At 40.3% G+C, this 12,350-nt stretch overlaps 1 protein-coding gene across 1 annotated transcript; it reads left to right on the forward strand.

Moving 5' to 3' along the window:
- The first annotated feature begins 3,223 nt into the window (after positions 1–3,223).
- cnga1a (cyclic nucleotide gated channel subunit alpha 1a) lies at positions 3,224–7,188 on the forward strand. Its single transcript, XM_062564542.1, has 9 exons — positions 3,224–3,378; positions 3,780–3,921; positions 4,032–4,094; positions 4,215–4,274; positions 4,364–4,465; positions 4,561–4,665; positions 4,801–4,907; positions 5,375–5,985; positions 6,087–7,188. The coding sequence occupies exons 1-9, from the start codon at positions 3,312–3,314 to the stop codon at positions 7,080–7,082; spliced, it is 2,253 nt and encodes a 750-aa protein (XP_062420526.1). The 5' UTR covers positions 3,224–3,311; the 3' UTR covers positions 7,083–7,188.
- Positions 7,189–12,350: the final 5,162 nt, after the last annotated feature.

Raw genomic sequence — 12,350 nt, forward strand, 5'->3', positions numbered from 1 at the left:
TTTAGCAATAAAGAGAAGGGCTTGTGTGCTCAGCATGTAGCATGTAATTAACTATAACAGCGGCTTTAACCCTGCACCCTTAACGTGCCTCTGTTTTTTTTCTAAGAAAGTCTAAGGGAATTTCTTCAAACACAGAGGTCTGTGAGTTTTGCCACATGTGATTGGTTGTCCCAGGACGTTCCACTATATAAATGGCATCCAAGTTAGAGATGAAGGAGATTACTTTGCAGCCCTGAGGAGAAACATCTGCACCTGGAAAAAAGGTGAGATTGAGTTTTCATATGGAAACAAGTTTATACATTGTAGAATATGATTGTGTATAGAATATATTCCTTTTGAATTCTGTATAATTCTTTAAACAAATCACATTAACCTAATTTAATTTCAGAAAAACTTTAAAAAAAACACTCCCAGCAAAAGGAAATTAAGAACGAGATAGTTGTTAAACACAACATGGTGCTTTGTTTTGTAGGAACAATCATGATGAAGCTATTGGTGCTCACACTGTGCCTGCTGGTCTCCACCTTGGCTTCTCCCGTAAGTCTTTCCTAAGCAAAACGTCATTTAGTCGGCCGACTGTTCTCCTTTCAAGGTTTAAACACTGTTTCGCTTTAGAGAAAACCGCATGAAGTCATTGTTGCTTCCTCTTTTCTCCTGCTTGGTTTGCAGGTTGCGGAGAATGACAGCAATGAGGAAAAAGTAAGATTTCTGCTTTTCCGGGATGTTTCTGTGTATGTGTTACCATGTTTCAGTCAGGTCATCATATATATATATATATATATATATATATATATATAGTATGTAACATGTCTGACAGAGGGAGGGGGGTAGTTGGCTTAATTACAAGGCATGTCTAGAGATGTCTGGTATTTCCTCAGCAAGCTGCAGCACATGCTAACAAGGCCCTGAGGTGGATGGAGATGTACAGGCTGCACCAGCAGCAAGTAGTCGGGGTTCATTGTAGGTTCCAAAAAATAAAATGATAAAATTCAGAATTATAATTATAATCATTAATCTGTATTATTCCAGAGATTAGTTGGAAACCCTTTCATGTTGCTGATGCTCCTGTAAATTAATATCTTGTTGTTATTATTCAGGAAAGTTTGAACATTAAAAGTCTTGCATTTTCACTGTCGAACTTATTCATTAATTGTTCATTTGTTTGGGTTCATTCAGCCGAGGAAACATGGAATAAACTCACATGCAGCCTTGCAACAATCTCTCAATTCCACGTGGTGTTTGAGTTGAGCGTGTTATGATTCTCCAGGTTGATGCTGCACCAGCTCAGTCGTCTGACATCTCACCTGCTGCTGCCCAAGCTGTAGGAGACGCATCAGAGGAGGAGACAGAGGTGAGCAGACACACTGCAAACCAAACCATCAGTTATGGTTTCTACCTGTGCTTCTTTTCCTAATGTTTGCACAATGTGCCCTATCAAACGCACGCGTTGAGTTAAACTAAATACTCACTACATGTTTTGCATTTGAGCCACTTTAGCATTTCTCTTTTAATCTTGGTCAATATGACACCGACAGTGGTTTCCTTCTTTAGACCATCCATGTTTGGTAAATGTTCAATTCAACACCACCAGTTTGTACACTATGTGTGAAGTCATTGTCTGCCTATATCTTCGTGACAGGCAGGCAACCCCGCCCCCAAAGACGCCGTCCCCCTAAGCTCTGACGAGGCCGAGGAGGCCGAGGAGGCTGAGGAGGTGGAGGCCGCAGAGGCTGAACCAGCTGTGGTGGAAGCAGCACCGGCAGACCCTGCAGCAGCTGTTGAGCTGGCCGTGGTTGACGTCCCAGTGGACACCACAACCACTGAAGCTACAGTTGTGGACGTGCCTCCTGTTGTCCCTGCAGCCCCTGAGGTGGCTGTCGATGTGGCCGCCCCTGCTGACGTCCCTGCAGCTGATGCCGTTGATGCCGTTGATTCCATTGATGCCATTGCCGTTAATGCCACTGCCGTTGATGCTGTTGATGCCACTGCCGTTGATGCCGTTGAGGCTGCTGCTGCTTCACTGGCAGCTGAAGTTAACACAACCGCAGTGGCAGCAGATCCTGCTGCAGTGTAGTTCTCTTCCTGTCATCACCAGCCTCCTTTCTAAGCAGTGGAAAGCCACTGGGTGTGTGTGCAGCGCAAAAGTAAGCTGTGTCATATTGATTCATCGAGAATGAAAGACAAGTTGTGTGTTTTTAGTTCAGGATTGGAAATTAAAACATTTTGTTGTGTTGTTTTTTCTGTCTTTAATAAAAATATTTAAAAAAAATTACTTCTTAATTTCTGTTGTTCCAATTCAGCAGTCAGACATGATACAAATATTTATTTGTAGACTCCTTGAATAGGGGCCTTTGTTTAAACAAAAGTGTTGATGGTTTGTTGTAGGAAATAACAATTAAGTGTCCCAGTAAGAGAACCAGTTTAATGCCCAGACACTGAAACTGGAGCGGCTAAATAAAGCCCTTCATTCATTTTATGAAATACCACTGTGCTTCACCTCACATCAAAATCTTTGAAAAAGCAAAGATGCCATTACCATTTGGTTTTAAATATTTGCTAAGGTAAGTCCACTATTTTTGCCTTTGCTTCTATTTAGTTGCCATCATCACAAATATTGAATAGTGATGACTTAATTAATAACTACCAATACTCTACTTCTCACTAAACATACGAGCAGTCATATAACAGCAAACATCAGCCAACAGGGTGTGGTACTGAACCATGTCCATAGAATTCAGGAGAGGAGGATTTGTTGTTAAGATGCAGCAATCCAGACTGAAGAGATTCAGATTTAATTTCACTCGCATGATTTTTATTCATGGTAAAGGAACCGGAGCCGTCTGATCTTAAACATGCCCGGCACCATCTAATAGGATCAAAATAGGATATGGCTGAGGGTGCTGACTGAGCGGGAGATGCTGGTTTGTGTGTGTGTGTGTGTGTGTGTCAACAGACTTAATCCTTGCCTGTTCGACAAATGGTCGGGAAAGTAACAGATTGTCATAGATATGTAAAAAATGAGAACCAACAGATTTTATTTCACCGTTACAGATCTTCACATCATGACAGGTTAAAAGTTTAATTTTTTTATTTGACTAATCCCATCTCCCACCTGGGTGGACAGCTAAGGAGTGACTCTGTCTCTCCTCTTCTTAGCTGACCCTAATCTCCAAATCCCGTTGAAGGTCACTCAGACTCTATGACACAGTTAGTTAGACTCAATGCTTAAAGGTGACACTTGTCTAGCTGCATTTGGATATTATTTTAATAATAAACTGCTGATTAACACACTCAAGCTGCGGTTGTTGTGAATGAACAGTTGCCAGTCGAAGAGGATTAAAGGAGAATGGACATTACATTATTTTAACAAGGGAAAAGGTAAGTTGAGAGAGCACTACACTTTGGGAAATGTGTTTATAACTGTTTGTAAGACCGAATTAAGTGTATCAAGTTTTTCTCCACTTTGACACAGTTCTGCTAACTGCTTTTAGACCTACTAGATCATTTTCACGTTTTAGACAATTCTCAACTTTTCAGGTTTACATAAAAGTTTACAAAAAGGGCTGATGGATTAGCATTTGTCTCAATAGAGCTTTACATAGTTAAAGAGTTAAAAGGTGACACAAATATGATATACAGTTTTTTCACAAATGTTTTGCCCATTAAATAATGAAATAATGGGCTCATTGTTTCAGCTCTACATATTTTGGAGGTCTTTTAGGCTAGTCACACTGCTGGGACAAAACTAATTGATTTCCATTCGCATCATCGATGCACAGAATCTCCCTCTGAGGTTTGTTTTTCCAGGGTGAACAGATCTGCAGCCATGACGGCCTCGACCCCCCTTCAGTCCCTCTCTGTGCCGCCTCACACCGCATCACAGATCTCCACGGACAGCGAAGAGTCCAGTGACGATGATCTGTAAGCAAAGACACATTCGAAGCGTTTCAGACAATGAGCTTCTATGACAATGATGTGCAATTAAGAGAGTTAATTGACCTACAGCAATGTGTAACTTTTAATTTTTCTAGAAGTGCATCTGAATCCAACCCTGATTGCCTGCTCAACATGAATAACAGCAATAACAATGAAAAGTAAGTGTGATTATGGGCTCGCCAGGGGGAAGCCCCTGGGACCTTTTTGTTTTAGATATGCTTTAGATATGCTTTAGTAATCTCAAAAGCAATTAAATATGTTGAATCATTATTTTTCAGGGAGAAAAAGAAAAAGAGAAAGGAGAAAAAAGAGAAGAAAGAGAAGAAAGAGAAGAAAGCGTAATTGTGTTATTAATTTAAATTTCTTTCTTTAAAAATATACTTTACAGTATGCACAGCATGCTGTAAAATATTACTGTTTTTTACAGAAGGAAGGAGATGGAGAAGAAGGAAAAGGAAGACAAGGAGGCCAAGGAAAAAGAGGAGAAGGAAAAGGAAAAGGAGAAAGAAAAGGAAAATAACAAAGACGAGTAAGTGTATCATTAACAGTTCATTCAACCATATATTTCCTATATATATGTATATATATATATTACATGGTCACCTTCTATCTTTCTTTCCATAGGCCCAAAGAATTATTTGTCATTAATCCTGCTGGGAATTTGTATTACAACTGGTTGTTCATCATCGCCCTACCAGTCATGTACAACTGGACAATGATCATAGCCAGGTGATTTCTATGAACCAGTGATTCTTTATAAACAGGTCGAACAGTCTCATTAGTGAAGCCAGTGGAACAAAGACATAAAAAATTGCTCATTTATAAAACATACTCATTGCTGATGTTTTTTCTTCCTGCAAACAGGGCTTGCTTCGAGGAGCTGCAGCACAACTACATTGTTTACTGGGTCATTCTCGACTACACCTCAGACATAATCTACCTGGCTGATATGTTTTTCAGGACCAGAACAGGTGAACAACTCATCCGTTCCAGTTGTAAATTCAAATGCAATAAAACGGTTGTCTCATCTCTCATGAAAAATAATGATAAACAGGGGCTACAGTCCTCTTTCGGTGCAAGAAGGCTTTCTAATGTTCAACTAGAAGCTTCAGCAGTCTGAGTTGGACAAATCAAGTGGGTGTACCACAAAACCTCTTTGTGTTATTAGATAAGCAAAGAACACACCAAATTAAAATGTACTCATGGAGATGTGAGTGTTAAGTTAAGCTTGTGTGAACCAGCCTTTTAATTTAATCAGATCAAATAAAATTTGTTTCCCTCTCAGACATAATGTGCCATGTTTGAGTAATCTGAATCACAAGAGATGTAATGCTATTTCCTTTATGGCACTTAACGACAGAAAAATACTTTTGTAATACTAATTTAATAGTAATTAAAACCTGAACAAATTGTGTCTCTTCCATATTTCCAAATTCAGGTTACCTTGAGCAAGGCCTGATGGTGAAAGATAAGAAACTGCTACGAGATCGCTACATCGGAAGCTTCCAGTTTCGTCTTGATTTCATCTCGATGCTTCCCACCGACTTCCTCTATTTCATCCTCGGCCTCGACTATCCGGAGATCCGCATCAACAAGCTGTTGAGGATCGGCCGCATGATGGAGTTCTTCACGAGGACCGAAACCAAAACTAACTACCCCAACATCTTCCGCATCGGAAACTTGATCATGTACATCCTCATTATCATCCACTGGAACGCTTGCTTCTACTTCTCTTTCTCCAAATACATCGGTTTTGGCGCTGACGCCTGGGTGTACCCGGCTCTGGATGATCCTGACGAGCCTGCGTTTGGGGAGTTTGGCAGGAAGTATTCTTTCAGCCTCTACTGGTCCACGCTGACACTAACTACCATCGGGGAAACACCGCCGCCAGCCCTGGACTCAGAATTTATCTTCCACGTAATTGACTTTTTAGTGGGCGTCTTGATCTTTGCCACCATTGTGGGAAACATCGCCACCATGATCTCCAATATGAACGCTGCTCAAGCTCAGTTTCAGTCCCAAATTGACAACATCAAGCAGTACATGCGGGTAAGCTTCTTTTCCCACTCCAAACATTTGCAAGAAAAACGATTAAAACAACCGTTCCCTCGATTCCGTGCTGAGAGTTTGTGCTCCACTGCTGTTCACAGGTCCGAAAGGTTGACACGGAACTTGAGTTGCGGGTCATCAAGTGGTTCGACTACCTGTGGAATAACGGCAAAGCACAGAATGAAAGAGAGGTCCTGCGGTACCTTCCGGACAAGCTAAAGGCTGAGATCGCCATCCAAGTCCACATGGACACGCTGAGAAAAGTTCGTATCTTTGCAGACTGCGAGGCAGGCCTGCTGATCGAGCTGGTGCTCAAGCTGCAGCCGCAGGTGTTCAGTCCCGGAGACTACATCTGCAAAAAGGGCGACATCGGCCGCGAGATGTACATCATCAAAGATGGACAACTTGCAGTCGTTGCCGACGACGGCGTCACGCAGTTTGTTGTGTTGGGGAGCGGCAGCTATTTCGGTGAGATCAGCATTCTTAACATTAAAGGCAGCAAAGCAGGCAACCGGCGAACCGCAAACATTCGGAGCATCGGATACTCCGACCTCTTCTGCCTGTCCAAGGATGACCTGATGGAATCACTGCAAGAGTATCCGGACGCCAAAGGCATGCTAGAGGACAAAGGGCGGGAGATCCTGATGAGAGACAATCTGATAGATCTGGACCCGGCCAACATCATGCCCGAGGCTAAGGAGCTGGAGGAGAACGTCAACAAACTGTACAACACGATGGACCAGATGCATTTCAAGCTGAAGAAAATGCTGGGAAATTACAAGATCACTGAAAAGGCTCTGAGACGGCGCATTGCAGATCTGGAGCATCTGACGGGAGAGGAGGTGGAAGAGGAGGAGGAGGAGGATGAAGGTGAGATGAAGAAGGACAAGAAAGAGGTGGAAGGGGAGAAAAAGGAAGAAGAGGAAACAGGTGCGGGTATAAAGGATGACAAAGAAGAAGAGGAAGAGGAAAAAAAGGAAGAGGAAAAAGATGATGAGGCAAAAGACGAAGAAGTAAAGGGTGAAGAGGAAAAAGATGATGAGGCAAAAGATGAAGAAGTAAAGGGACAAGAGGAAAAAGATGAGGGGAAAAAATAAATCCATTAATAATTCTCACAGAAATCTCTGGACTGATGGAGAAATACTGTAAACGAAAAAACTACACCAGAGAAACTACAGTGCAGACTGGCTGAAAAACCCACTGGAACTTGTCTTAAATAGATTGATATTCAATTCAAATAAAAAATTGGAATCAGTCCTATTCATTTTGATTGACATGACCTCATTGCTTACAGCCATCTGAAACACCACCAGCCTATTTCTCGTACACGGGTTTGTGTGGTTGATGAAAGCGTGTAATCAATTCAAATTAGATCACGTGAGAAGTGTAATTTCACTAAGCCTCTGATTTTCCGGTTTTGATAGAAACCTCACTAGAAGAGGATAATTCCTTCCACGGTTTCTTGCATTACGCAGTCAGAGGGGAAAGACTAATCTTTTTCTTGTGCTTTTTAAAGCATTGTTAATAGCAGCCAGGATCTGTATGCCTTTGGCTTAGCTTACCTCCTTAAACCATACCTCCCAGTTCACCCTACAGCCTCCACTTCTCTGCTGTTAAGGAGGCATTCAAAGCGATTCTTTACAATTAACTGCTGAGAATAAGACCATTTTTAATTTGTGGGAGAACATTTTTTATAACTATTTAATCTCTCTAGTGCTATCCCTCCGATCTTGAAATTCAAACTGTTCTGTTGCGCCATACAAAAAACGTGTCAGCAGGCTACAGCAAAAAAATCAATATTTAAACAGAATGAAAACGGCTTACTTGAACAGAATGAAAACACATTTTGCTATGCTCCCTAGGAAGTGAATAATCTTCTGATGGATCCTGTATTAATCTGATGATATCTATGGACACGCCTCCCAGAGATTCACTTTTACTTTCAAGATGTATTGCACGGGGCAGCGCTTCAACTCATTATTATGGCAAATTGATTGATTGCTTTTTTATTAAATTGGAGAAGATGCAATGATTCAATGCTGCAATGCCACACATTATAACTTAGCATGAGTCTATTTTAAACAATGATTTCAAACGAGGTTGACTATCACATGTCTGTAGTGGGATGATTGATGTTCCCGCTAATTGGACTTTTTTTCTGTTTTTGTATTTATTAGGCATTTATTCAGTTCCTCTCCTTTGGACGTCATTGAAATTGTAAAGCTTGTCCTCAATGATTCCTGAGAATGGAAATAATGGTTCGGATTGTGGAAACCCGTCTTCCCGCTTCCCAACCTGCAGCATACGCTGCTGTCCACACGAGGATAGTAAAGAGCAATCATTTACAGATCATCACACAGCATACAGCTGCTGATTATGTCAACCAATATACAGAAGGTTTGCCATTTATTTCTATAACATAATTCCCCAGTGCTTCAACGGCGGTAGTATAAATTACAGTAATGAAAAGAAATGTAGTGAACATAAATGTTGTAGAAAACTGGCCAGTTCAGCACCATATGTAGATAAACGCGGCCATTGTCACTTCCGTTGGAAGTCTCTTGTCAAATTCATATCCTTTAAATAAAAAAATAAAAACCACAGGGTTATGAGAATGTTGTGTAATGTTTATGCATGTAAGACAACTACAGGACGATGTTGACTGGTCACATGTTGATCACGGTTATTCAATTTCCTTTCACCTTTCGGGAGGAATATATTCAATTGATATAAAGGTAGTTAAAAGAGAACATGTTACAAGTGAATATACTATTCTAAATGAAGAAAGGAAGAAAGAATAATTCCTATTTATGTTGCTTTTTTAACTACTGGTTAACAAGGCCAGCCCACATTGTCTAGGCCACGTGGTCTACAGAATGATCTGCCCACAGAGGACACCTCATTAGCTTGATTTGTTGATACATCAGATAAGAGCACACACTTGGGTAGATATAGTTGTCATGGTAATACATCCAATACACCGACCTGGAATGGAACTCCTTGAACTAAAACTCCTTGATTTTCAGGACTCTACCTAATAGTTTCCACACAAAAGGGACTTTCATCTTTTTTTTCCATTCCAAATGCAAGATTCAGTGCTGTATTTGTTTTTGTTGTTGGGGAAAGGCAATACAGCTGTGAGCAATTCATACCACTCCCCAAACCTAGATAGATGTTAGTGTTTCTGTTACAATGTTTCCAACTGATATTTTAAGGATACTCAAAGCACATAGGGAAACATTTTTTAAACTATGGTGTCATTGTCGAGATGGTCGGATTTATAGCATCAAAAACTTCACTTATTTTTTCAAACAATATCTATTTGAAATGATCAAGTACATGCCATCAAGCGGAACTAGACAAAGTTAAGAAAAATACGTGTTGACATCAAAAAGCTCACACATTTTCTTTATGTGTCAGTGCTTTATTCAGAATATATTTTACACTTTACATCAGCGTGTAAAGATATGAAACATCTGGGTAGCGTTAAAGCTGTACTTTACAGCTCTCACTGATCAACTCAGTTCATTTTGTCTTTATACACTGTGTTAGCAAAGACTGCCCTGTCAGTGAAGCTAAATAAATGTATTATGCAATTTAAAAAAAATCCAACTATCTGCTTACTAAAATTGAATTATTTCAGTTGCGGCTAGTTGTGATATTATCAGTGTGCATAGTCCTATCAATACTTTCTAACTCCCAGCCCTAAACCTGTTGATTCCTGCTGAGAATCTATCTAAAAAGATCATATATTCCATTTATAAGAAATAAGCAATTGAAGATCATAGCATAAATAATTAATCTGTATGATGCTTTGGCTTATGAACAATACAACCACTTTTTGTTTTCTGACAATAAAACAAGCCGTTATTTATTTTATTTTATTTTCTGCAGTGCCAGAACATAATTGGGTGTTTGGTGTAATTTCAGCTCAGTGCGAGTTTTACTGCCTTCAGCTGTTATTTAACGTCGCACTGTTCTCTGTGGTTTCTGGCAGAGCTTTACACACACACACGCACACACACTCTGTGTGTGCGGAGCCGAGCAGCATCATTCGAAGCGCTCGGCAGTCGGCTAACTTGTTTGTCTTGCTACTAATCTTGTTCTGTTTCATCAATATTGGGCTAACAAATTGTACCCACAGGCTGAAATTCAACAATGGTAATTTACTTGTGGGAGATGCAGTGACTTAAATCGAATAAGAGCAGAATAGCTTTAAGTAGGATAGTAGTAGCTTTGAGTAGTAGTAAGTCATTTATATTAAATAATGTTGGAGCCTGATTTTTGAATTCAACCTCCAATTTATCTGACTGCCTGTATTAATTGATGAAAAATGATGTGCAGCGAAAGGAAAATGTGAGGATGTGTGGCATTTTGATGGATCAATAATCATGGATTTTAATTGTAACAAAGTTGCGAGGCTTGTGAAAATTGATGATGTGATGAAATAGAACGACAGAGTCCGGACTTGTTCTTGTGAGTGCCTATTAAGCGCTTTAGATCAAAACAATTATTAAGCTTTTGCAGATTTTGCAATGGAAGCAAATGGAAGCACTCTAAATATCTTCTTCAGCGTACTCCACTTCACCATTCTACTAATCCTGTGTTTGTTTGGCTACACCATTGGCATACATCATTTCAGCATTAGAAAGAGCACCGGCCTTTGAACCACTAAACTTGTAGTCTTTCTTCAAACAATCAATCATACTAGTTTCTTGTTTTCAAGGCATTCAAACGCACCCAAAAGACACCCTCGGGAGTTTTGAAAGGACCAAACTAGGAGAAGAACTGTTAGAATTTCCCTGCAGCTGCTTTCATAAGTCACCCTTGACTAGACGAGAGTATTCTCAATTTTGCGAAATACATCACTGTTCACATTGTATTTCACTTTATAAATTGTATTCCTTTTCACTTTGTTTAGTTATCAAATTCTTTTTGTTTAAGAAAATTTGAGCCGGGTGACTCCTTTGATTCATCGTAGTGTGATCTCCCTCGAGGGGCCTCCAGAACCCTAACACATCTTTACAATGTATCCTTATTAGATCAATTTTCTTTTACATCTTTCCTTTACTCATTGTATTCCTCATTCATACATTTTATCAAATGTTAGTAATATCTTTTCAAGTGCCCCCGTACTTTTCAGCACACTGAAACACATCCCTTGATGTTGCATCTGAAGCATCTGCATACTTTCGTGGACTCTCTTGTGTGGCACTAAGAGTCCTTCAAACACGGAGCAAACACTTCAATCCTGTCACTTATCTAATAAAGTTGCATTGAATACAACTGCCAATAATCTGAAGAGCCCTCCAGATCTCATAAATCCCTGTGGCTGCATGTGGGGTGTAAAGCATCGCTGTCTGAGTGACATCCACCGAATGCAGCAGCAGGACGGGTTAATAGAGGGAAGGGACGCCACACCACGTTCCCCATATGCTGCTAATATGCTAACCTCCATGCGTAAAACATACCTTGGCTTGTCTTTATTCTCATCGGACTAGCAATCCACTACCACAGATGACTGCATGATACAAGATCAAAAGCATCTCGATTGCCTTTTTAATAGGCCGCTGTGTCGCGATGACGTTATATTCAGTGTTTCCAGCTGTAACCGTCGCTCTGCTTGGTTATTAAATTGTTGGTGTGTAAACCATCTGCATGTACAACAACTTAAAACTGCCCATCGTAGGAGAGACCAACTTGTGTTGACTAGATATGTGTGTCAACGTGTTTTTCTAGCACAAATATGGCCTCTAATAGCTTTTTATTGATTCTTTTCTTGTGGTCAATAGTCAAAATAGGCTTCACAGACTAGATAATAACAAGCTACAATGTACAGCAGCTCGTTTAGAAAATCAGAGCTCACATGTTACTGTCTGTGGTAAGACCAAATAAAGAAACATTATATATAATATTAATATAAAGCAATGCTCTATGGTTAGCAAATACATTGCTGTCCCCGGTTGGATTTCGTATTGATCAAAGCAAGTAGCCGCGAGCACTGACGGGATTTCAGACAAAGCATAGAGACAGCTGTGAGAAGAGCTGACAACAACGCTTCAGCTCGACCCGTGTACACGTTGCCTTGATATTTTGACAAGAAATATGCAGTGGGAGACGTGCATGAACGTAATTTGCCTCGTAAAAAAATGTGATTAAGTATCTTCACGCACACAACAAAGCCACAGCCAGATAATGAACCCGCCTCATTAAGCAGACGGGGGACGAACTAGTGGAAATATACCTCACATGCAACACCTGTCCTTTGTATTAGTTACCACGTGTAAACCGGCCAAATCGTTAGCAGGCGTGTTTTTCCGTGTGCTATGTATGGATGTGTGACCATGATAAATATCTTCACAGAA

The sequence above is a fragment of the Pungitius pungitius genome, chromosome 9 (genome assembly GCF_949316345.1).
Source record: "Pungitius pungitius chromosome 9, fPunPun2.1, whole genome shotgun sequence".
Taxonomy (NCBI): Eukaryota; Metazoa; Chordata; class Actinopteri; order Perciformes; family Gasterosteidae; genus Pungitius; species Pungitius pungitius.